Source organism: Curcuma longa, unplaced genomic scaffold, assembly GCF_044706935.1.
Source record: "Curcuma longa cultivar G26 ecotype Majalengka, Jawa Barat unplaced genomic scaffold, ITB_CL_G26_1.1 contig_16192, whole genome shotgun sequence".
Lineage (NCBI taxonomy): Eukaryota > Viridiplantae > Streptophyta > Magnoliopsida > Zingiberales > Zingiberaceae > Curcuma > Curcuma longa.
In genome coordinates, this window is record NW_027430298.1 from 10,488 (window position 1) to 38,397 (window position 27,910).

A 27,910-nucleotide genomic window follows, 5' to 3' on the forward strand; every position below is an offset into this window, starting at 1 on the left:
CTATAGGTCCATAAGCTGGAGCCTTTCCTTTGCGTTCATCACGCCATGCTTCCCCAGTTCGAGACCCCAGGAATCTGCTTCTATAGGCCTTTCTTCTCTATGAACAGACCCTCTTGGCAAAGGAACTTCTTCCCGAGGAATAGAGACTCTTGGAAAGGGGACTTCCTCTTGAAGAATAGATCCCCTGGGTAATGGAATTTCTTCTGTAGGCCATGGCCTCGGCACCACAGGAGGGGCATTGGCTGTGGGTGCCATAGAAGGTGGTGGCTGGGCACGACGTGCATGTGCTTCCACCATTTCCCAGACAAGCTCCTGAAGTCCTGCCCGTGATATTGTGATAAGTTCATCAGGATTTTCTTCGGTGGGCTCTGGATTGTCGGTGGTGCGCCTGGTGTCAGCCATCGTGCTGTCTAGCTCAGATTTTCCCACAGACGGCGCCAAATTTGTTCCGGCTAGATCCCGGTGAAGGTCAAGGCACCAGTCAATATTATGCCACCTCAACCGCTTCCCACCTTTCTTGCGAGCCTTACCCCTGTCAAGAAGACTAGAAAAGAGAGTTAGATGGGTGCCGGGTCTACCCGGCAGGCCACTCCGACGCTCAAGTTAGCCAGTGTCCCCGAAGAAGAAGATAATAGGTGTCAAAGATGTATCTCCCAGAGAGAGAGCTTTCCATACCTGAAGGGGGGTTTTTATAGTCGTGAGGGGATAGCCACGTATTTCTTCCAAGGAGAATTATTGTCGGCCATTAGGCAGACCAATTCTGCTATCATTGCCAGGTGTCCGATTAAGATGGCATCTGGGGGACAGGGTCTGTTACCTCGTAACCATTTTCTGTTTCAGTAATGAGGTCTAATTTTATTCTTTTGCTGTGAGGAGGTAGCAGGCGGGGATCTAGGGCGTTGGTGCGATAACCTAGTAACCGTCCTTGTATTCAGCATTCGCCGCGCACGTGTTGTTGTCGTTTTAGCTGAGCTACTGGAATGGTGAGCTGCATAAGGGATCAAGCCTTGCCGATGATGTTGCCGAACCACTTAGGGGACTGAATCCTGGATATGAGATGGCTGAGCCACATAGGGGACTGAGCCCTGTGTATGGGATGGCTGGGCCACATAGGGGACTGAGCCGTATGTATAAGATGGCTGAGCCGCATAGGGGACTGAGCCCTATATATGAGATGGTTAAGCCACACAGGGAACTGAGCCCTGTATATGAGGTGGCTGAGCCATACAGGGGACTGAGCCCTGTATATGAGATGGTTGAGCCATACAGGAGACTTGAGCCCTAAACAGCGAATTGATTGGGCCTAACCGAACTTTCATAAGCCTAGACTTGTTAAGCAGGATCGCCTTAATCGGCCAGGTTGTACTAATCGTTGACTCAATCCAAGACTTTTGCTGCCACGTGGGATCCATGAACTATACACCGGATCACCTACCTTTGACTTCAATCCTCATTTTCAATTATTTGGATCAGGCTGAACAAACCATAATAGTCTCTGTTGCAGCATGGAAAAGACATCAGAGTGAAGGGTCCAGTTCACACATAGAAGGAAGGGGTCTGCAGCGTTTGTCTTTCTTTGGCTTTGTGATCCTTTCTTAGGGTTTGGTAAGATTATCACACTACCACATGCTCTGGTGTTAAAAAGGCTCACATACATACATGCATCTTGGAAGCAAACAAATTATATTGGTAGTTCTGACAACAATAAGACACTAGTTTATTAAGTAGTTGTATCAAGGCATAAAGTAATGACGTGTAACAATGTTTTGGTCTTCAGCCTGAATAGTAATGTTTCAGTGTAATGTTACACTGACACTCAATATGCTTCAGCATATTTTAAAGCACACTAAGACAAAAAAAAAAATCTATAATTTCTTCCACTTATATTGTTTACCTTCAACTATAAATTTATGGGATTTATAAAATTGAATAAGAAAATCTATAGCAACAAGCTGCTAAAATATTAAATGCACCTCAATTAACTTCATAATACAAAAATAAGGGTTGTGCATCAAATAAGAGCATTGACTCTTATAGCATCTTACTGAGATTAATCCCTATAATTTTTCTTAACATGTTCATAAAAATATTCAATTCAGTTAAATGTTAGAAGTTGGGCTTAAACTAGCATAATTGGAGCTGAAATTGTAGCATCATTGAACCGGTATGGTAAAGAATATCAATACGTTTAGATTTTTTTTATTGTTGGCATCACTTCTTGCACTATTTTCTACTATTGATGTTCTGGTTGATGCATTGTCTCTTCTCACTTTTTAGGATTTCATCTACTCCCCATAATTGGCAAACGGAATCGAAAGTTCAGTTACAAAAAGAGAATCTCCCTTCTTAGTGAATATTGTCGAGCTCTCCTCTTCTCTTCTTAGCCAATCTTGTCAAACTCTCCTCTACTCATCCTCTCTCCTTTTAATGTTTCATCTCCTCCTTGAAGCCAATAGAGAATAAAATTTTCCTATCTCAGTTGAATCTAGAGGATGTTGGACTAATGTGTCTTGTTCGACACCATCTAAACTATTAGGCATAGACGACACAATGGCATTTACCCATGCTGACATAACAATAGTTTCAATCGACTCAATTTCTAACATAGTATCGATATCAGTTAGTGAACAGAATGAAATGTTTTGACCTTAATTATCAATACTGATTGGTAATTGAACCAAGAATTGTATAAAAAAACCAAAGATTGGAATGAAGAAATGTTGCCGAGATCAAACAATAAGTATCTCTGATTTCTTATTTAAAGAATGTTTCAGAAAATTAAGACACATTGCGTATACATAAAAGTTGGTTATATTTAAATCCTATGGTTAGGGAGAGAAACCAGCATTAGTATCACTTAAAAACCTAGATTTTACAATGACAAAAAAGCCAAAGTGAGAGTTTAAAGTGTTTAACTTAGATGACACCTGGTTTGTGGATGTTTATCTAATGCATATCAATGATGTATATATTATATTACATCCGCTCATGTATGCTAAGCTCCATTTCTTAATCATTATAACCAACAATTTGAACAAAAAAAAGAAAAGAAAAAACAGGAACACGATCGAAGAGAATTCATTTCTAAAGAGTAAACACCATGACTATATCACAATTTCAGTTCTAAATTTCAATAAAGAGAAACTTCAGGACCTACACATCCTACAATAATAATATTGATTGGGAGTGGCTGTGAATTGAATTGTTAAGAGGACAACATTACCAAATTTTTGCCAGAAAGAGATAAACAACATACCCATGATAAAACTAAGGAAGTAAGGTACAGTAGCATGAAGATTTCTGGGTAAAGCCTCCAGAAGAGGGATTATAGGCTGCAATTGCGATTTGCCAAAAGATGTTGCTGAATGAAGAAAAAAATAACAACCATTGAACATTAATAGCACTGCAAGCACACCAAATATTAAGTGCTGGAACAAACCTGGATTAACTAGCACCAGTACTAAGTCAATATCAGGATTGCAAGCTGCAACAGCAAGAGCCAAGCATCCACCAAAGGATTCTCCAACAAGATAGATTGGTGTATGTGGAGACCTAGCAAACTCATTCTTCACAGCATTGTCCACAATTTTCAGTAGTCCTTAAAGCAAAGGTCCAGACTATGTTGTTAGGAAAGAACAACAACAGCGATAATCATCAAAATCTGCTAAGTGGTTTATATATGGAAAATTTCTAATAACCTGTGAAAATTGAGAAAATTGTCTTGCCTAAAAATGAAAGCTCATGAGAAAATTTGTTCAGTCTTAACAAGGTTTCTGTTTATGAAGAGAACATCATGTTGCCTAACCTTGTTGCCCCCCAAGGATGAGATCCACAAAATTGAGGGTGATCCTACAGAACAGTAAAATAGAAAGAGATTATACATCTAGCCCTTTCTTTGATGACTCCAGTAGAGACTTTGTTTGCTATGTTGTGCTCTCTCCTCTCACCTACTTCTCTGCTACCTCCAGAGGAAATGGTTGTAGTTATTACTTTCGAACTACTGGCTAAGAACTGCTATGGGTATGACCACTTCCACCTATTGCTAGTACCATAATATCACCTCCTTGTTGTCTATTCACCTAAAGTTACTCCCAATTTAGCATAGATCAGTTACCTTTCCACATGGAAAATACCAGAATAAGAAATAGAAAGAAATGGGTAAAATTAGTCATCCATCAAAATGTAGGACGTCATTATTTTATGTACATTAATATAAACTAGAATAATAACCTCCATGATATGGCCCAATATATTATCATAAAGAATGAAGAATCCTATTTATACAACTACAAATTGATCTGTAAAACTTATTTCTTCTTGTTTGAAAATTTTCACAACTTTTTTTCCAACGAGTAAGAGTGAATAAAGATTCACCAAAGCTATATTAGAGTATGTCTAGTACACAAATACAGTGATATGAAAACCAAAAACTTGTGCTTATGGAGGATGGCCAAAAACAATAATACAGAAGGTGCAAGAGTGCAGGGGGAGAAGCTGTAGCCAACCAATCTAGGTATAGACATGTGCTGGTGCCTAGGAAGCTTGAGCTAGAACGTCAAACTAACAGAAGTCTCCGCATCTCCAAGTAGCAAAGAGGGCCAAAGGAGGAGAGCATTCATGACTTTAATTGTTGACAATCAACCAAGCTTGAGCATGTGTTGTGCTATGCGCATAAATTTCACATCCTTTTCTTATTTGAGGAGGTGAAAAAATCTAGGTGAGCTTGCAAAGTTCTTTGGTTCCTTTTTCAAGTCTCTGCTTCTTTCTTATCCATGTGCATCAAGTCTTTTGTTAGCATGAATATTAGCAAGTGTTAGGACCTCTCCCTCTAAATAAAATCTTATGAAGAGCATCTATGAGCAAGATGAATAAATAGTGTGAAAGGGGGTTACTGTATCATCTGCAAAAGAGGTATCATTGTTATTCCCCCTGGGTTATATGGCCTTCGCTTCAATCGATGTACATTTTCTTAGTGCACCGTTCCAAGCGCCCAGAACTATTCCGAGTGCCCGGAACAGTATACAGTGTCATTTTTTTTTTAGCTTATGGTTAAGTCATTTAAGATTTTCCTTTTAAAGTTTAAGAGTTGAGTTATAGTATTAAGCACAAAAAAAATTTCAAAACGAAAAAAATTTAGTTCCTTACGGAGTGTGCCGGATTGTTATCCTGCACTTCTTATTTGACACACTCCGTGAACAACTAAATTTTTTTCGTTTTGAAAATTTTTTGTGCTTAACACTATAATCCAACCCTAAACTCTAAAGGAAAAATCTTAAATGGCTTAACCATAAACTAAAAATTAAACAAAATAATTATAAAATGACACTATACTGTTTTAGGAGTTCGGAATGTTCTGTCACAGACGAGTCGTGCAAAAGAAGGCGTGCAGGGTATCTATATATATATATATATATATATATATAGCTAATATGGTATTATATATACAGCTAATATGATATCATATATACAGCTAATACTCCCTCTCAAGTTGGAGCATAGATATTAATCATGCTCAACTTGTTACAAAGATAATCAATCTGAATCTCATTTAAAGCTTTTGTGAAGATGTCTCCTAGTTGTTCATCAGTCTTCATATATCCTGTAGAAATCAAGTTTTGTTGAATCTTCTCACAAACAAAATGACAATCAATTTCAATGTGCTTAGGTTGCTTGTGAAACACAGGATTCGATGCAATATGAAGAGCAGCTTGATTATCACACCATAATTTTGTTGGTACTGAAGCCTTAAATCCTACTTCAGTCAAGAATTGATATATCCACATTATCTCACACAGACTGTGTTATAGTCATATATTCTGACTCTACACTGGATCATGACACAACATTTTGCTTCTTACTCTTCCAAAAGACTAAATTTCCTCTAACAAAGATACAATAATCTGAAGTAGATCTTCTATCCATTTTGAAACTTGCCCAATCTAACATCTGAAAAAAACATTCAATATGAGTGTGTTCATGATTTGCATACATGATACCTCGTCCGGGTGCCCCTTCAAGTAACACAAAATTTATTCTACCGCTGCTCAATGATGAATTGTTAGAGATGACATAAACTGAATGACAACACTAACCGAATATGCAAATCTGGATGAGTTATAGTAAGGTAATTCAACTTTCCAATCAATTTTCGATATCTCTCAGGATATTCGAATAGTTCCCCATCTCCTGTGAGTTGCATGTTCTAAAATATTGGAGCACTACAAAGCTTTGTCCCAAATTTTTCTGTCTCAATTAATAAATCAAGGACATATTTTCTCTAAAATAGAAATATATCTTTTGTACTCCTTGTAACTTCCAACACCTAAGAAATGCTTTATCACCTCTAAGTCCTTCATGTGAAACTGAGTATGAATAAAAGACTTAAGAGATGAGATTCCCGTAATATCACTTCTACTGATAATAATATCATCCACATACACAACTAACAAGATGATATCAGCTCCTGATTGCTTGTAGAACCCAGAATGATCAGATTTGTTTTTTATCATATCAAAATTTTCAACAACTTGACTAAATTTTTCAAACTAAGCACAAGGACTTTGTTTCAAACCATACAAGGACTTTTGAAGATGACAAACTCGCTTTGACTCCTCTTGAGCAACAAAACCAGGAGATTGCTCCATATACACTTCTTTCTAAAGATCTCCATGAAGAAAAGCTTTTTTGATATCAAGTTGATGTAAAGGTCAAAGATGAGTAGCAACCATTGAAATAAACAATCGAACAGATGTCAATTTTACAATAGGAGAAAAAGTATCAGAAAAGTCCACGCTATAGGTCTGAGCAAAGCCTTTTGCGACAATAAGACTTTTAATCTGGCAACTGACCCATCCGAGTTGACTTTAATTGTGAACATTCATTTGCATCTAATAGTCAGTTTCCCTGAAGGTAAATCAACCAAGTCCTAAGTGTCATTGTCATCAAAAGCATTCATTTCTGTTATCATTGCATAATACCAACTAGGATGAGATATGGCTTCACGGGCAGTTTTAAGAATAGAAATAGAGTAAGTGAAGCAACATAAGAACAAGAGAATGACGACAGACCATTATAAGAAACAAAAGAAGTAGGATAGGTACACTAACAATTACCTTTGCGTAACGCAATAGGGAGATCATTGCTCGTGACTGAATCAACTAATGAGGGAGGAGGTTGATAAGTGGCTATTTGACAGGATTAATTAGGGTTATATTGGATTGTTTTGATCATATTTTATGTCATAAATTGGGTATTGAGCTTATTTCTGTATCTTGGAAGAATTTTAGGTCTTTATTCTATTTTTTATTAATATGAAGTAATTTATGGGTATTAATTTGTTATATTTGATTTTGCAGGAAATTAAAATGAAGTCCAATTGCAAAAAATTGAAATCGGGCTAAAGAAATTAATTTCGAAAGCCCGCAAACAGGCCTAATTTGGAAGAAAATCAATCCTGGTTTGAGTCGGGTTTAAATCGGATTCAGTTTGACTCAACCAGGTTCAAAATCGGTTCAATTCAGCTTGAGTTCAATCCAGCTTGGGCTCAAGTTCGGTTCGAACCGGCTCAATTTATATGGCTCAACCTGGTTCTAGGCCGGTTCAATGGCAAACAACCGATTCAACGTCGGCTTATAAGTCGATTTTTGTTCAGTGACGAGGGGGGCTCAGTCCTAGGTAACACTGTAGTTTCTCGATCGCGCGATTTCTTCTTCTTCCCGATCAGCACACGAGCAACGGCGGCAGGAGCTGCGATCGACAAGTGCCGACGCAACCGCGGAGTCTCGCCGACGTGATTTCGAACGTGAGAGTTCCTAATCCCCGTCAGTCGCGGAAGATCGCTGAGAATGGCCAGCTCCGGCGATTGGCAGCCGACGGCCCTTCCGCACAATAGGGACACCAGCCATGAGTGGTGCCAGACATGAGTGGTGCCAGCCATGAGTGGTTGCTCTGGTAAGCTCTCTATCCCTCCGCATCCACCAGAGCTCCGAGCAACGGACACCTTCGCCGACGTGATTTCAAACGCGGGGGAAGAATCGGTTCTGAACTCCGATCATCTCTCATCTACCGATGAAGTCAGGTAAGGGGTTCCATTTCTTTGTCTAACCCTTCGTTTGTGGACAGCAGGGGTCGGGCAGAGGAAGGAGCTCCAGATCTTGTTTCTCCGATCTACTGTCATCGGATTTGTCCAGCTCCGGCGAGGTCTTCGTCCTGTTGGCGCAATTCCACCAAAACTCTAGTTGCCCTGTTTGCTGCTGATTCGGGAAAACACTAACCCTAACCCTAGTTTAATTTGTTTCTTTTTTCCCGTCTATTAGCTGATTGAATCAAAAACCCCCAATTTTGTTGATTTGTTTTGTTTTGATTGAGTACTTCAATTGGATGTTGAATGATTTGTTTAGAAATGTGGTTGTTGGTTTAGTTTTGATAGCATGAAGTTGTTTGGGAATGTGATTGTTTGGATCGAATTTTGTTAATGATTTAGTTGTTGAATTGAACAGTTATATGATTGTATAGTTGTTTTGATTCATGTGCACATGGATTATGTGTTGTTTGAGTAATGTTAATAAATGAAAGTATGTTGTATGATGTATGTTGTACGTTGTTGTATGTTGTATGAATGGAATTCATGTTGTATGTTGAATTTGTGAGTATTGTGGTAGATAGAACAAAGTTGTTGTGTTATTATGTGAAGTATAGTTAATGTTGTAAATTGGATTGTTGTTTGAATAAATTTATGATTAGAAATGTATAATAGGTTTTAAGTTGTAATTATGTATACTTAGTATTAATTGTTAAGGCCCATAAAGGCCCATATACCCGGATATCTATATATAGTTGTCTATACCTATTGTATTCTTTATGCTTCAATATTATGTAACATGGTATCAGAGCAAATCGATTGGGATTAGGTTTATTCACCCTAATCTACCGCCGCCGCCGTCAAGTTTTTTTTTTCTCTCTCTTTCTCCACGCGCCGCGAGTCTCTTCCGCGCGCCTCGTCTGCAGCAGCCGTCTCGCCGCTGTCTCGCGTCTCCATCCCCTGTACGCGACATCTCGCGATCCCTAGCCAGCGCCGCCGTCATCCCTAGCAAGCACGAGTCCTCGCCTGCACGTCTCATTCCTCGTCGCGGCCGAAGCTGCTTCTTCTCCCGAGCACGTCGCGTTGGCTGCAAACTTCCGAAGCAGGCGTCGATTTCAACCTCGATCTGTCCAAAGGATGGGTTACATCGTCGTCTCACAAATCTCACAGTGTCTCCATCTAGTTCTACCACCACGGCCAGTCCTGATTCACCTGCTGTTGATGTTTCTAATAATATTGATGAGTCTCATACTGCTCCTGATGAGTTACAGGTTGGTCCAAGATATAATTTAAGAGATCGTGCTACTATTGGTCCCGCTGCCAAGTATGGTTTTACATGTGTGAGTGTCGAGCCATCAACTTACCAAGAAGCTTCTATTATTCCGGAATGGCAACTTGCTATGTCTGAGGAGCTTGCTGCTCTTGATCGTACAGGCACTTGGGATATTGTTCCACTACCATCACATGCAGTGCCAATTACATCTAAATGGGTATTCAAAATTAAGACCAAGTCTGATGGTTCTATCGAGAGATACAAAGCTCGTCTTGTTGCTAGAGATTTTCAGCAAACTCAAGGACGAGATTATGATGAGACATTTGCACCAGTTGCTCATATGACTACTGTTCGTACTCTTATTGCTGTGGCTGCTACTTCTTCTTGGACCATCTCTCAAATGGATGTTAAGAATGCTTTTCTTCATGGTGATTTGCATGAAGAAGTTTATATGCAACCACCCCTAGGTGTTGATGCTCCTCCTGGTCATGTTTGTCGTCTTCGTCGTGCTCTATATGGTCTTAAACAGGCTCCTCGTGCTTGGTTTGAGCGCTTTGTATCTGTGATACAAGCTGCTGGATTTTTACCTAGTGATCATGACCCTGCTCTATTTATTCATCTCTCTCCACGTGGACGCACTTTGCTTCTTCTATATGTTGATGATATGTTGATTACGGGGGACGATGTGGAACACATTTCTTGTGTGAAAAAGCAACTTAGTGAGCAATTTCAAATGTCTGATTTGGGTCCACTCAGTTATTTCTTAGGGATTGAGGTATTACATTCGGCAGATGGCTACTATCTTTCTCAGTCCAAATACATACAAGACCTTATTCATAGTTCTGGCATTACAGATAGTCGAACAGCTGCGACACCTATGGATCTTCATTTACAACTTCGTTCTACTGATGGTACACCTCTTGAGGATTCGTCTCGATATCGGCGTATTGTAGGCAGCCTTGTCTATCTCACTGTTACCAGACCTGATATTGCTCATGCAGTTCATATTCTGAGTCAGTTTGTGAGTGCTCCTACTTCCATTCATTTTGGACATTTGCTTCGTGTACTACGGTACTTAAGGGGGACATCTTCTCAGTGTTTGTTCTATGCTCGTGATAGTCCACTTCAGCTTCATGCTTACTCAGACTCCACCTGGGCAAGTGACCCAACAGATCGTCGTTCTGTCACAGGTTATTGCATTTTTCTTGGTTCTTCTCCTCTTGCATGGAAGTCTAAAAAGCAGGTGGCTGTATCTCGTTCTAGTACAGAAGCAGAACTTCGAGCACTTGCCACTACCACTTCAGAGATAGTATGGCTTCGATGGTTATTAGCAGATTTTGGTATTTCTTGTGATGCTCCTACACCTCTTCTGTGTGACAATACTGGAGTCATACAGATTGCCAATGATCCTGTGAAGCATGAACTTACAAAGCATATTGGTGTTGATGCTTTCTTTACTCGGTCTCATTGTCATCAGAAAACAATTGCTCTTCAGTATGTGCCCTCAGAACTACAAGTGGCAGATTTTTTCACTAAAGCACAAACTCGAGAGCAACATCGGCTTCATTTACTCAAACTCAATGTTTCAGAACCTCCACTTCCACCTTGAGTTTGAAGGGGGGTGTTAAGGCCCATAAAGGCCCATATACCCGGTTATCTATATATAGTTGTCTATACCTATTGTATTCTTTATGCTTCAATATTATGTAACATTAATAATTGTGGAATTTAATTGTGAATAAATGGACATCAACAAATAAAAACCTCGAACCATGTGTCTAAGACAACTTCCATCATTGATTCCATGAGAAACGACCCAGATCTCTGTTATATTACCTAAGCGATAATTAGGGGTTTGATTAATTATAAATTTTAATTTTGAAGTGTGTGAGTGACAAAGAAAAATAAATTTATACAATAAAAACACACTCATCAGAGGTGTAGGACCTGAATCAAAAGATTAACACATAGAGTAGACTTGAATAATAAGAGGCTTGACAGGATCTGATTCCGAGACAAGTGCAGAGGATTTGACAGAATATACTAACAAATCATCATCCTCCCCCTGACAAGTCAGAATAAATGATGACTAGAAATAAAGTGTATCTTCCATAAAGGTAACATCAATTGAAATAAAATATTTATTAATACTGAGACAATAACACCTATATCCTTTTTGAAGACGAGAGTAACTGAGGAAAACACACTTCAAAGACTTGAGGTTTATTTTAGTGATATGCGGATGAATATCCCAAACAAAACATGTGCTATCAAATATCCTATAGTTAACAGAAAATAACAGTTTATTGGCAAAAAATATTGTACAAGGGGTCTCGTCATAAAGAACAGAGAATGACATGCGTTTAATAAGAAAACATGTTGTAGATACTGCATCAACCCAAAATGCTTTGATGAGAACATTCATTTGAGATAAAAGGGCCCGTGTAGTTTCAAGAAGATATCTGTTCTTACATTCTGCCACACCATTTTGGGTGGAGTATCAACATAATAGATTCTGTAAAGTATGTCATTCTGACCAATATAAGATTGAAATAAATCGGACGTATATTCTTTGGCATTATCACTTCACAAGATACGAATGAACATATCGAACTGAATTTTAATCTTAACGCAAAATGCATAAAATAGAAAAAATAATTCAGAATGACTTTTCATTAAATATAACCAAGTTACAAGAGGATAATCATCTACAAAAGCAACAAAATATCTAAATCCATGTTCAAACAAAAATAGGACAAGACCCCAAATATGAGAATGAACTAATTCAAAAGGAATAGTAGCACGTATATTTACTCTATAATTCAAACTAAGACAAACTAACACGACTCACAATCTAATGAAGATACCTTATTATATTGTGGACAAAACTTCTAAAACAAAGGGAGAGATAGATGACCCAACCTACAATGAATCTCGAAAGGAGAAGTGACACTCGATCAAGTAAAATATTTTGGGAGTGATGTGTCAAGAATGTAGAGGCCTCCAGACTCATGTCTTTTACCAATAATCTTGTTCGGCAAAAGATCCTGAAATAATTAATGATCAAGAAAAAATAAGATGCAATGGTTATGATTACGAGTTAGTTGACTGACAGAGAGCAAATTAAAGGATAAATTAAGTAAATGTAAGAAAGAGGACAGAGGACAAAGGAAGCAAAGGGGTATTGATAGTGCCAAACCCACGAAGACAAGATGGTCATCCATCAGCCAAAGTAATGGTAGAAGTGTTAACTTTGGACTGAAAAATGAAAAAGAAACTAGAATTACTTATCATATGATCCGTAGCGCTAGAATTAATAACCGATTTAGAGGATGAGAAAACAAGACATCCGTTGTGTTTACCTGAATCAACAATAGCAATGACAGAGAAAAATAAAGACTTGAGTGATTCCTGATATTCTAAGAATTTAGCAAATTTATCTACAAAGATAAAAACTCACTTATTAAAGGCATCATTGGTAGACGCAATATGAGCCAAGTGTTTTTATACTAAAGTTTTCTACACTCAAACTTTGTATGACCTGGCTTACGACAATAATTGCACACAATACTATTAAAATTCGATGTTCAAGTTTGAAAGTCTTGTGAACCTCCTCCTTTGTTTCCACTGTGACTAATTGATCTTCCAGGTGCATAATCAATATTGCGACTTACCAAAGCACCACCAAGCGAAACAGGTGTAGTATTTTTTGTATGAAGAGCGCAGCTAAATATATCTTGTAAAGAGGAAACCTCAGAACTAGAGAGAACTTGTGACTTAGCAGACTCAAAATCAGGAGATAGGCCAGCGAGAAAGCTCATAATAGTCATCTACTCACGTTGGTGTTGTTGAACTTTCACATCAAGGCTAAAGAGCGGTAACATATTAAGCTCCTCATATGTCATCTTGAACATCATAAAATAATTGATTAAAGGTTGATTTTGTTTTTCCATATAATAAAAGGCTTTGTAAACCTCATACATGCGGGAGAGACTCCCTTTTCCAGAGTATGAAAATTCTAAATAATCCATCAATTCTTTAACAAATTCACAATGATTGATCAAACTGATTACCTCACTATCAATACAAATCCGAATTTAAACGAATAAGCAAACATCCTCTCTAAGTCATGTTTGCTTTGAATCATCTTTAGGAGGATCATCAGTCAAATAACTATCTTAATCAATACTTCGTATATAAAGACGAACAATCTTACTCCAATCCAAGTAGTTCGAACTATTCAACTTATAGTATGTGATATTAGATATCACAAGCACTACCTCCATCATAATAAAAGACTTATTCTCAACCATAAGACTTTATCCCAAAGGACGTCAAATAAGAAAAGAATTCAAAGGATAACCAAGACGCATCGATTGATTGGCGATGAGATGAGCGCGGGGTCGTGAGCTCGTCGGGTTGGTGCACACGCGGACAAGTGGAAAACAAGAGGGTAGCAGCGGCGAGGATGGAGTTCGAATCTCTAATGCTCTGATACCATGTTACTTGAGGTAAAAAATAAGAATATATCACTTTATTGAAAGATAAGGTATATTTATATACAAGACTAGAAACTCATCTTAGGAAACTAAACTCATCTTAGAAGCTATCTACAATTAGGAAGTTAATAAAACTAATCAATAGCTAACATAATTAACAAATATATACTGTTATATATATAGAACAAACAAGGCAATGCTACTAACCTTCAAATGGTGTTCTATCATTTACTGGTATGTGCAAGCATCTGACTTCAAAAACCCTGCAAAAACAAGAGATTTTAAGAAAAACAATTATCTTTCGACCAGTGTATCATTATAACTTCGTATTAAGAAGGAAACACAAAAGTGGAAAGAGAAAAGTTTGAGTTTTACCTATAATGTACCGAGTTTTTATATTTCAACCAAGAATACAATTATTTATAAACTTAGATAGAACTTAGAACTTCGGCAAAATTTAGTACACATGTTAAATACCGAATTTTTTTCGCGTATTAAAATTTTATTTTTGCTAAAATTTTGAATTGGCAAAATAAATCAAACCAAACCATTAAAAATAAATGTTGTGTTAAAGTTGAATTGGATTTGAATTTAATTCATTGGGTAGGTGTGGTGATTAGGGTTATGTGGATTTAAACTGGGATTCATTTGGATTTGTTTTAGTCAATTTATGCCGAACCAAAATTTTAAGTGGAATAAAGTGGTTCGATCGCTTTAAAACAAATTAAGGAATTTTTTAAGGAGGTAGGGATGATTTTCTCTCTCCTCTCTAACTCTCTCACATGATTTCTTCTCATGCACACGAACCCTTGCCAAACACCACCTCTCTTCCCCTCCACGCGCCAGCTATTTCCACCCAAAAACACATCTTCCTCCCCCCTCTTCCTCCTTCCTCTCTTTATCTTCTTCCTCTTTTTTTTCAATCATCGAGAGCAACAACCTTCCCTCCTCCATCAAGTGTCTTCTTCTAGCCACCTCTTAGTCGGCCATTTTCCTTCCTCTCTTCCTACTCCCTCTAACCACCCCACTAGCAAAGTTGTTTTTCCTGATCGTTGTTGATCCTTTAGCCAATGACAACCTTTTTTCCTTCTCAGTTCTCTTCTTCCCCTCCTCTATCTCCTTTTGATATGTGCATCGCAGCAAATATTATTGTTCATCACAATAAGTGTTGTGTGTTGTTGTTGTTCATCGCAACAAGTGTTAGTATTCACTACAGTATTAGCCACCATTGGCAATGAGTCAAGAAGAACCTTTTTCCCTTATCTCTATTTCTCTCATTTTTCATTCATCAGCCATCAACTCCCCTCCTATCTTTCCAACGCCCATGGCTCCCTGTTTCGATGCTTTTACTCGAACCAAGGAGAACCGTTGACTTTCCTCAATTTTCGAGCCTCTTGATATCCTCGATTAACAAGATTGTTGCTCAAACTCCGATCAATTAATGGTAAGAAATTAGTGAATGATTGGATGTTGATACCAAGAAATAATTGATTAATTTGAACTAATTACGATTTTTTTAATAGGTTTGATTGATCCAAGCAACCCATATCAACGAAACATCTACCTTGTTTCATTGATTGAGGGAAAAGGTCAATATTTTATTTTATTTTATTAGAATTTTATTTTAGGTTGACATATCTAGTTTACAATGGAAAATAAATGAATAAATTTTTTATTTGAAGGTAATAGAGGTCTCGTGTAGAATTAAGATTATATTAAGGTAGCAGGATCAAATTTGACCCATCGATTTTGAATTCTATTAATTTTTAAATTTTTATGTTATTATCATTATTAGATATTATTTTGAGTTTTCTAAATTATTTTTATATTTTATTTGTAGATATAAATTCAAATCGAGCAAACTTGATCGCAAACACTAAGAACTTTTGTTGTACATAGAGGTGGATAAAATCTATCATTAGACTCTTAAATATTAAATTGTGCATAAATAAATAGATAAAATGATTCCATATATTTGCATAACTATTTTTAAAAAAATGGATTAAATTAATATGTAAAAATAATGAAATAGGTTTTAAAATAATTAAACTATTAGAGGAGTAAATAATTGATATTCTCACAAGTGGTTCATATGAGAATTAACACAAGGAGGTTGTTTTAAAAATAAAAATGAGTACTCTAATTTACCCTTCAATTGATCCCTTCAATCTGCCCCGGGGCATAGCTGAGTTGGTTACGACGCAGCAGAGTTGCAGAAGAGGGCAAGGGTTTGAATCCTGGCGAAGCCAGGCAATACCCTCCTGCGTCGTGACCAACTGCAGTTTCTGATTTACCTCCTCACAGATGGTCGTGGGGCCGACCGTGTGGGGCCGCTAAAGTGGCGGATTCCACCTTTTGCAGAAGAGATATTAAAACCTATATTCTTATGATGTATACATTATACCCGTAAATCACATCATAATACATACTAAATTGGCATAATTGGTGATAAAAAATGATTTAGATTAGTTGTTCAGACAAAGACTTGAAATTCCAAGTCATGCTGAAGTTTCAATTTATGATCAGAATAACACAATTCCGATAACATATTATATTATACTAATGCGATTTCAATACTTTTTTAAATATCCTGACAATGCAGAATCCCAAGGAAGTATTAGACCACATAAGAATATAGGTTTCAATATAAATATATTAATTAAAAAATATTTTTATTAATATTTGATTATTATACATGCTTACTATTAAGTTATATTTGAGAAGTTAAAATTTTGATATTATCTCATGAAATATTATATGTTTATTAAGTAAAAGTCAATTAAAGGTTAACTTAAAGTTCACCAAATAGACAAGGTAGGATAACATAGGTTTAAATTAGATTTATTTTGATCAGTTTAAAATTAAATCACATTTATATATTTATATATATAATAATTTAATTTATAATAGTATATTTTTATAAGATTAGAAATTATATTATATTTAATTTTTTATTTTTTCTAATAATTTGTTCCATCTATCTCAAAGAGATTTATCTTTCTCTATTTACTTCGTGGAGAGATGAAGGAGAGAAAACAAGTAACCATCCTTTAAGAGAGGATTCTTTTTATTGTTTATCTCGTGGGCACTAAGGGGGTGGGGGCGGGAATTAACCATCGTTAAAGAGGGAAAAAATATTTTTTCCTCTTACCAAGGCATGGCCCGAATCCATAACCAGGTTAATGGGTTGATTACCTATTGATCCTGATTAAACAGACTGGAACCATAACCGGCCCAGCCCCAAATTAATCGCGAATGGGCAATTTAAACCGTCAGTTCAATTTTCCTTTTTTTTATTTGAACGTTAGGACAGCCAGTTAATCGTCAGTTTCGGGCATTGGAAGCTTTTTGTTTATATATTTTTAAACGGTTGAGATTATTTGACTTTTTTTTATCAATGACTACAATTTAGTGATTGTTATTCTCTAAATTTTATAAATAGATAACTCATTTCATTGTTTTCACACCATCTTCTCTATTCTTATCTTAGAATTTCAGAATCTCGATCGCTTTCAACTTCAATTCTCCAATTCTAATGAAAGGAGGTTCATCTCGATCTCAAAAGGACAAAGAAATAGTCTATCCGAATGTGTATCTCAATAATATTCAATTTACTGATCATGAATGAGAGCAACTTTCGACATCTAAGATACAAGTATTGAAATTTCTAAGGTTCAAGATACTCCATATTTAAAATCATCTATTTTTACTAAACATTTTGAGAAAATCACTTTTCTATCTATAGAATTATGTACAAAATGTAAGTATTACAAAATCTCCTATAAATTCTAATTGAGCAACGATTATGGGTTATTGAAGCGACACATCGAAACAAAGTACCCAACAAAATTTGAAGTCGAACATAACACAATTGTCAAGATTTTCATTGACTAGTGGAGGTATCGATTTAAGTTTATTTAAATATTCTGATAATAAATTAAGAAGGTCATTAACTAGATTTATTTCTATAGAACATCTTTCATTTAGTTTTGAGTCTAAATGCACATTTCAATATTTTTATCAAGAGTTACTTAACCTGCTAAATGTGTTCCTTGAACTACATTTACTCGTACAATTAAAAAATTAATAACACAAACAAAAAATTATTTAAAAAATTTAATAAATTAAATAATAAAATTTCTTTATCTTCTGATATTTAGAGTGACCATTAGCATATTCATTCATATATGAGGATAACTTGTCATTGGATCAATAACTTATGGATAAAACAAAAATGTTTATTAGCATATTGAGTATTTAATGAATCACATATTGCTCACATTTCTCAATTATTATACTTAATTTTAGAAGAATATGAATTAACTTCTAAAATATTTTTGATATCATTTGATAATATTAGTTCTAATACGGTAAGAATTGATGAACTTAAATTTACATATCGATCCGCTATTGGTGGTTTATTTTTTTATATTGGCTACATATGTCATATTTTAAATTTATGTATTAGCAATTAATTAAATTTTTTAAAAATTAAATTAATTAATTAAAATTATTATTATTTATTTATGATCACATCCTAGTATAATGAAACAATAAAGTAGATTTTATAAAGTTAATGAAATGAGACCTAAAAAATTTTCATGTGATGTATAAACACATTCGAATTCAACATATCAATTATTACAAAATTCATTTCAATATAGAAATTATTATATTTATTTTTTACATAAAATATTAATAATACTAATGTATATTTATTTTTACACCAATGGAATATATACAGTGTTTGTGAAATTTTAAAAGTATTTAATGATGCAACTGAATAACTTTTCAGTGTTTATTATCCTACTTCTCATTTAATTATGATGAATTTTTATAATATAGCTTTAATCTTAAATGAATATATATTATGAATGAATTTTTATCACCTTGCGTATTAGCAATAAAAGTAAAATGGAAAAAATATTTTTAACATATTCCTGATATTTATTTAGTTGCATTTGTTTTAAACCATAGACTTAAATTAGACGTTTTACACAAAATATTAATTTAATATTATGATACTAAATTCCATTTAAAGATTTTTCTTCTCCTGATCATGCTAATATTATATAAAATATTAGAAATAATTTATATGATATTTATAAAATGTATAATTTAAAATATGAATTAGAAACTAATATATCTGAAATATAAAATATTAGTTTAAAACTTACAAAAACACAACTTTTATTAAGTTTGATAATTTCTTAACTTTAAAATTAGGTCAAGGTTTATTAGTCTGGAAGAAATTTAAATTTTTTAACTTAAGCCTTTTCTCCTCCTTGTCATACATCAAAAAACTTATTAAATTGCACAACAATCATGGTATGTCGTATGGTCACAACTTAATCTTGATAGTTCTTGAAAGATCATAATAGTTTTCAAAAATAATTTTCAAATAATTTTCGAAAGACTTTCAAAATAATTTTTCAAAAGATTTTCAAACCAAGTTTTGAAAGAATTTTTCAACATATTTCAAAATAGTTTTTCAAGAGAGTTTTCAAAATAAATTTTAAAATGATTTTTAAATTATTTTCAAAATAGATGGTTTTAAAAAAGTAGTTATTATCCTTTTAAATCATAATCTCCCCCTTAATCTGACACATCTTTAAAGTTCTTTGTTAACCACAAAGCAATCTCCCTATGTATTTTAAAGTTTTATCCAAATTAAAAGAATGATTTTTCAAATAATCTTGAACCACATTTTGAAATGCTTTTCAAAGATCTTTCAAAATTTTTCAAGAATTTATAAAATATAGTTTTGAAATATGTTTGCTCTTTTGATTTTGAACCTCCCCCTTAATCTGATACTTCTTTAGGACTCTTTGTTACCCACAAAGCAAACTCCCTATTTGTCTAAAAGGTTAATCCAAATCAATAGAACACAGTGTAATCCAAATCAATAGAACAAAGTGTATGATTTTCAAAAAAATATTTGTTAAAACATGCATTTGAATTGAACTTTTAATTTGGATTTCCCCTAAATCTGATACTTCCTTAGGGTTTCTTGTTGACCACAAGGTAATCTCCCTAGTGTCTTAGATGTTGTTCCAAGTCAAAAGATCAATTTATAAAATATTTTGTAAACATGAGTTTTTAAAAGCATATTTTCAAAAAAAAAATTCAAGTAAGTTTGAAAAGGTCTTTTAAAAATTAAGTCTTTTAAAAATACTCTCTGACTCAACTAGACACTCTCTTAAGACATCTTTATTAACCATGAGGATTTTCTGCATATATGTCTTAGGGTTCTAGACTAGTGTTGACCTAAAGGTTCTGAATCTAAGTGTTGGTCAACCAATTTTTAAAGATTTATATTTTTGAAAACCATAGTACAGGTACACATAGCAAATATGAATTTTAATTAATTATCCAATTTTTCAAAAATAGTTTTTAGAAAATAATTTAATAATTTTTAAAAATATTTTTTAAACTTTTATACTTTAATTGTCCTTATCATCTCACTCATTCTAAGTACCTCAGTATATAACATATAAGTGTTGCCTTAAAGGTTTTGTGAGATGATTTATCAATTTTATCTTTATTAATTTTAAATTAAGTTCTAATAAGTGTTTAACCTTGTGTTAGATTTAGATTTAACCGTCAGTTGATTAAGTTCACATTTCAAAAATTGATTTCCAGATCGTGGCAAGGCAAGGGTCTTCTTGGTTATCGGAACAACAACCACTTCCTTAGACAAAACCTTTTTAAGAAATTATGGCCTTAATCAACTTCTTGAGAAACTTTGATCTAACTAGTTTAGGATTTGGCGAGATAACTTCAGTTAGGTCAACCTAACTAAACAGACTAAGTAAGATACTTCTTATCCCACATGACTATTTAGACAACGTTTCCCTAACGTACTATCATCTCGTCTCATCCTGATACTATGTTGGCAAGTGTCAACTAGTCATTTGTCCTTAACTAATTTTTCTAGCTTAAGCAATAAGTAAACATGATGACATAGCATTTATGTGCATATAAAGTAAAACATGTGCATGTACATGACAGATATATATGAGTCAAATAAATTAAGTAATTTTTAATTTCTAATAATGTATCAAATTTTCGATTTGATACATTTCGTGTGGACCGACGATTGTGTCAACCAACTTTGATACACTTTAAATTTTATTTGAATTTTATTTCATTAGAAAATATTTTAAATTAGTTTTATAATTATAATTAGATTTTTAATTTCTTTTTATTTGAATTATTAAATTATGGATTTACTTTTTGGTTTGAATTAAGTAATGTTTGAATTGTTAATTTTTTTTTAATTTTAAATTTGAATTTGTTTTTGAATTTTGAATTGGAATTTGAATTTGAATTTTTAATTTATTTTTGAATTATTAGTTTAGTTCTGTTTCATAATTAAATAGAATTTGATGATAATTTAAATTTGAGTTTTTTGAGTTTTTAGATTTAAATTTGACTTATTAAAATTTATAGATTTATTTTCTTGAATTTTAGGATTTAATTTCTAATTTTTTAGATTTGATTTTAAATTCTTAGAATTATTCATTACTTCATAATTAAAGGGTACACGATTACAATTAATTTTATTTAATTTTGAATTTTTAGTGTTAAATTTGAATTAGTATTTTTACAGTTTGAAAATTTATTGTAAAAATTTTTAAGATTTAATTTTGAATTTTTATTGGTTAAATTATTAATTTTAACCTTTATCTGGTTGGAGTTTGAATTTTTTTCATTATTAGATTATCTTGATTATTTAATTTTAAATTATTAATTAAATTTGAATTATTCATCTTATCTTGATAATTATCGATTTAATCTTATTTGGTTAATTATTATTAATTTTCAAATTTATTAAATTAATTAAATTTAAATTATCCAATTTATCATTATCTTGATTGAACAGATTAAAGACTTGATCTAATTTTTTATTTATTTGAATTAAATCTAAATTAATTATAATTGAATTATTAATGATTGAATTTGTTAACTTTGAATTAGACAAATTATTATTTAATTTAAATTTATTAATTAATTTATTCAAGTTAAATGAATTTTTATTGTTGATAAGATGTACGTTTGAATTTTTTTAATTATTATTATTAATAATTAAAATTTCAGAATTAATTGACTTTTTCAAATTAATATTATTAATTATATTTAATTCTGAATTTTTTAAATTATTTGAATTGGCCAAATTATTTGAATTTGAATTTTCTAAATTTGAATTTGTCAAAATAGGTAATTTTGAATTTGTCAAATTATTTAAATTTGAATTTGAATTAGTCAAAGTAGATAATTTTGAATTTGTCATACTATTTAAATTTGAATTAGTCAACATAATATTTTTATTAATTAAATTTTCTAAATTATCTGGAGTTGAATTTTTCAAATTAATTAAATTTTCTAAATTATCAAAATTTGAATTTTTTAAATTAACTAAATTATCTAGATTTTCAAAAATATTAACTCTAATATGCAAAACCCTATGGGTATTTTCATAATTAAATATTCCTATTGGAATCGCATCCCTTAATTTCGATTTCTTCTCCGCCGTCTTCCTTTCCGAGTACCGATTCTTGTAGTGTCCGTGTTTCTGGCACTTAAAGCACGTAATGTGCTCTTTGGATCGCCGGACTCCTAACATCGTTGCTCCTTTGCTGTCGGTGGTGTCGTTCGAGTCTTACAAGTAGAACACTGATTTTTATAATGTCATCTCTCCTTGCACTTAAAACATATTATATAAAATTTGAAATAAACTTGACAATTATTACCTTTCTCCCCCTCCATCATTATCGTCGTGCTCCCGTGACGGTTAGTCTAATCAAGAGCTAGCCTGCTCTGATACCAATTGTAGGATTGGTGCATGCGCTAGAAGGGGATGAATAGCGTTCGTCGTTTGTTCGTTCTATTACAGAGACTAGCAGCGGAATTAGAGAAAGAGACAAAGACATGGGGATTTACTTAGTTCCTAACCTCTCAGGGTTAGTACGTCCAAGGTCTATGCACAGAAAGGCATCTGTCCACTAATGATCTCCTTTTCGGACTTTCGCCTGGAGGCGAATAAACCCATCTTACAGTCTAAATAAAAAAAATTAAATACAAACACAACACTGAAGAAAGATTAAACCAAATGTTGTGTAGTAGCCGATCCAGAAGTCCTGAGCGTCGCGCACTCCTCCTGAAACTTTCTCAGTTGCATGAGTCTGGCTCCATTCGCGTTCAATAACACCACAGGATAAAGAATGAGGCGTAGAATAGATATCACTTAGTGTTGGTCGTATAGGTCATATAAAGACCTTTCTGTAGGGAATCCTATGCGATAATCAACAAATCGCAGCAGGAAAAGAATTCCTTTAGCGATCCATACGAAAGCAAACTCATACAAGTTTAAATCTACAAAATCTTATCTAATAGGGTATACCTTTGGATCGTGTCTTTCGCTTATCCCGCTCATCCAAAATTTGTAGGATCTCTTGTACATTCAAGTGTCTGTGCCTCTATGCGTATCCACACTAACACTCACTTTTAGAGAAAGTTTTGGTTGTGCTAGCAACCATTTGGTGTAAGTTTCGGCTAAAAAGAAGAGAGGGCAAGAAGATGAACATCCATCCAAATTTTTAGAAGAAAAATCTCTTTTATACTCAAGCCATGAATACCAAAGGTTTTTAGGCTTTTGGTATTCTTTCATCAATGCATAATTATTCTTTATCAATCATGCATGATGAATTTAACTTCATCTTCTTCAATGCAAGATTAATCCACATTAATCATGCATGATGAACCAAACTTCATTCATCAACTTGGTTTAATTTGAGTTTAACTCAAATTCAACCAACTTGAATATGAACCAAACTTCATTCATCAACTTGGTTTAATTTGAGTTTAACTCAAATTCAACCAACTTGAATCTAACTTAACTCTCGGTCATCCAATGAGCTTAATTGTTTCTTTAGTCAAACTAAAATGAACACATCTCCAAAATAGAATGTTATTTGTGTGTGATCTAATAGGTTCTCGTAGCATTGGCAATATCTCTAAAACTCATTTTAGAAACATAAGCAATGAGTAGAATTTAGCAATGTATCATTGCTATCCAAGTGACAAGAATGTCGAGATCCGATATAACCTTTGTGACTATAATAATGTATGATCATGTCCTTCTATCCTTGATATCTAGATTGATCAATGAGACATAGACTGTGTCATCCTCTTATCAATCTTTGTGTTTCTTGATCCCCAAGTAGACACTCACTTAAGCAAATGAGTTCAATATCTCATATGACTCATTTAAACATGGTCATACATTTCGTGATCCTACTCTATCAAGAGGTCTTAAGATATCACTCTACTCTATCAAAAGGCCTCAAGATATCACTCCCGTCATATTAGAAGGATAAATCTCATCTACATCACTCACATCCCTTCGCATAATTTGTTACATACCCAGTGATCGCCTTTATAGTCCACCCTATTACAGATGACGTTTGACGACACCAAAGTATATAACTCCTTATATAGGGAACCATAGTGACTTGACTTCAAGTCTAAGGACTATTCATACTAATAGTCACATGAGAAAGTTTATAACACTCATATAATGATCCATGAAATTTTCTCATGATGGGTCAATTCAGTATACATTCTCTAATGTATACCCATGTGTCAACTCGATATCCCATATTCATGACTTGTGAGATCAAGTTATCCAGTTGACCTACATGCTAGTCTCAACGCATTAATATCGCCCCTAAATATTTGCTTGACTAAGAATGATTAAGAGTAGTATTTTCTATATCATCTCACTATCGACTCAAACAATCGATATGATGTAGATTAGAACTAGCTATCTGAGGACATTATTATACTTAGTTATTTGGCACAAACATAAAGTAAGTATAATAATCAAAAACCTTGTATTTATTAATAATAGAATATGATACAAAAATTCCTAGTCAATCATCACATAATTGGCTCTACGGTTACTACTAACACTTTCCGAGTGCCTAGATCCCTTTCCGAGCGTCTGGATGCCTTTTCGGGCGCTTGGAACCAATCCGATCCGATCTAGTTCCATCGGTCTTTATCGGGATCAATTCCACCTGATCCAGACGCCTAAAACACATAGGGGCACCTGTACCATTCAGGTGCCTGGATCAGATCCAGGAGCCTAGATCTGTTCAGTCCAAACGCCTAGACCTCACTGGGCCGCCTGGACTATTTCGAGCGTCTGGATTCAATAGGGGCACCCGAAACCAATCAACCAATTTTGACCTAAGTTGACTTCCGAGCTTAGTTCAGCTACTTCTGTTTACTCCTTTTATGCTTCCTCCATCTTGCTTCTAGCTCCTTTTCCCAACAAGATCAGCATACAAACAAGCAACCAACCTAAGCCTACCTGTAGTCCGTCTGACCTACTAAACTTACCTAAGTCTTATACTGTAGGTCTAACATACTGGCTTACCCATGCTTAACTTCTCGGTAAGACTAGTCACTTCCATAGGTAGACTTCCCACCTGCCAAATATCCTATTTGGACTTTCCCTTACCTAACCTTCAATAAGAACTAATCACTTCCATAGCTAGACTTCTCACCTACCAAACATCTAGTCACCCTTAACCTGTTTGGACTTTCCCTTCCCCAACCTTTAGTCAGGTCTTCCTTGCCCAATCCTTCAAATCAGGACTTCTCATGCCTAGCCTCCAGCTAGGACTTTCCCTGCCTAACCTCCAACTATGACTTTCCCTGCCTAGCCTCAACTAGGACTTCTCCTTGCTTGGTCTAACCGATTAAAATTTCTTGCTAGTCTTCTGGTCAATCTTGACCTGACTAAACTTCACTTACATCTAAACATTAGATCCTGTTTGAATCAAACCTTAGTCAAACAGATCAGATCTAAGTATATTATCAAACATCGAAACTTTAGGGACAGACTAGTACTCCTTACACCAACATCCTACAGTATATTATACACTATATGTGGTTGTCATTATTTGAATTTAACACTTTGTGACATTTCAAATTCCTATGAAAAAGCGAAAGACTTTTTTAGAGTAGTACAGTGGATTTATACAATATTTTCTCATTCTACAAAGAGGTGAAAGGTTTTGATAGATCATGTGACAGTAAAAGGTTTAACTTTCAAGCCATTGTCAACCACTCGATGGGAAAGCCGTATTGAAAGTGTGAAAGCAGTGTTACTTCAAGCTCAACAAATCAGAGAAGTTTTACTTCAAATTGTAAAAGTAAAAGACACCGACTCTAAAATAAGAAGTGAGCTGTCTTTAGCAACATTTGAACTTCGAAATTTTGACTTTTTAATGGGCATGGTTATTTGGTATGACAAATTAGGTAAAGTTAACATTATTAGCAAAGGCTTCCAATCTAAAAACATGCTTACTGACATTGCTATGACCAAGATTAAGGGGCTAATTGCTTCTTTGAAGAGTATAGAGAATCTGAATTTAGACAAGCCATCAATACAATAAAAGAACTTGCTTCGATAATGAAGATTGATCTTGTTTTTCTTGTAAAGAAACAAATATATAGAAAATACATTTTGATGATGTCACATGTGAGCCTTCCAAAATACCTCAAGAATCTGTCAAGGAAGCTTTTAGAGTTCAATATTTCTTGTACATAGTGATTAAACAATTAGGTCATTAAAGAAAAGGTTTGAGCAATATGAGTAATATGAAGATCTTTTTGGATTCCATTTCATAGTTGAATAGTTGAGTTCATTGATTGACGAGGACTTGAAAACTCGTTGCAAGGACCTTGAAAGGAAATTACAAAAAAAAAAGATACAGGACAAGATGTTTCAAAGTTGGATGGAGATGACTTATATCAAAAACTGAAAATCATACAACACATTCTACCAAAGGAAACAAAAATAGCAAATGAAATACTAAATTGAAGTTTTTCTAAATTGTTTCCCAAATTCATTCATTGCATACAGGATATTATTGACTATTTCGGTGACTATTGCATCTGCAAAAAGAAATTTTTCTAAATTGAAATTGTTGAAATCTTGTTTGAGATCAACCATGACCCAAATAAAATTGAATGCATTGGCTATGATTGCAGTTAAGAGTGAGTTTCTAGAAAACTTAATTATGAAAGATTGATTGATGACTTTGCAAATAAAAATACAAGAAGATTAATTTTTCATAGTTAATTGTAATAGTTATTTTCCATTTTCTATGATGTAATGATATTGATTATTAGAAATATGAAATATAATATTTTTTATTATTATAAATCTCAATTTATGTGTTCTGTTAATGAAATTATTTTGATAACATCGATTTTATTATTTGTTATATGAATACAAAAGGACCCTTTTATTTCCATTAGGACCCTTCAAAGTCTAGGGCCGGCACTCTTAAAAGAAATAATAATAATAATTTTGTGCTCCTTTATGCAGATAGCTCACAGTGAATTCATAGATCCACTAACTAATACTGTTCAAGAATCTTACTTTCCGAGCGATTTGTGATGCAGAATCAACCCCATTCCGACACCATCAGCCCCTGCAGAAAGAGAGAAAGGGAAACCAGACTCAAGTGGCAAAACACGCCCCGTAGGTCAAATTCTCCACCGCACTAATGGTTTTGCTGAAAAAAAAAACAATTCAAGAACTTGAATCAAACACCGACCGGGCAAGAAAAGCAGCAAAGGCGACCCCTTTATCGGGGCCCCGCACTCTACGGGACAGAACCAGCGAGGGGCGCCGCCGTCCGGCTTGTTAATCGCCCTAGCAGCATCGAAGTAGTCCTTGACGCTGACGTCCCCAAACCCATCATCGTAAAGCACCTCCAATCCTCCATTCTGCCCCGCGTGCGCCTTGTTCTCTGAATCTGAGTGATTGGCACCCAGGAGAGCACCGCCCGATTTCCGGCTCGACGCTTTCCTCAGAGGATTGCCGCTTACCGCCGCACATCGGAGCTGCGGCTTGTGGGGGAGAGACCGAAACGGTAGGAAAGGGAGGACGGGGGATGCGTGTGAAGACAAAGACATGGACATGAACACGATGGAGATGCGATGACAAATGAGAGGCGAAGGCGAAGGCGAAGGCGA

General features: G+C 34.5%; 1 protein-coding gene across 1 annotated transcript; it reads right to left on the bottom strand.

Moving 5' to 3' along the window:
• On the bottom strand, positions 1-27,910 carry LOC141816347 (uncharacterized). The gene is made up of 6 exons (XM_074704147.1): positions 27,490-27,910; positions 27,312-27,363; positions 14,060-14,115; positions 3,440-3,598; positions 3,235-3,361; positions 1-532 (listed from the first exon to the last, which is right to left on the bottom strand). Exons 1-6 carry the CDS (start codon positions 27,854-27,856, stop codon positions 1-3), a joined length of 1,293 nt encoding a protein of 430 aa, XP_074560248.1. The 5' UTR covers positions 27,857-27,910.

What these genes read in the sequence shown, in the direction of transcription:
- LOC141816347 (XM_074704147.1), bottom strand. Translation starts at nt 27,856, where the DNA reads ATGTCCATGTCTTTGTCTTCACACGCATCCCCCGTCCTCCCTTTCCTA. An exon ending in TTTGCTGCTTTTCTTGCCCG is followed by an intron (nt 27,364 to 27,489) that starts GTCGGTGTTTGA and finishes CTCTTTCTGCAG; the next exon opens with GGGCTGATGGTGTCGGAATG. An exon ending in ATGTTGTTTATCTCTTTCTG is followed by an intron (nt 533 to 3,234) that starts GCAAAAATTTGG and finishes TCTTCTTGACAG; the next exon opens with GGGTAAGGCTCGCAAGAAAG.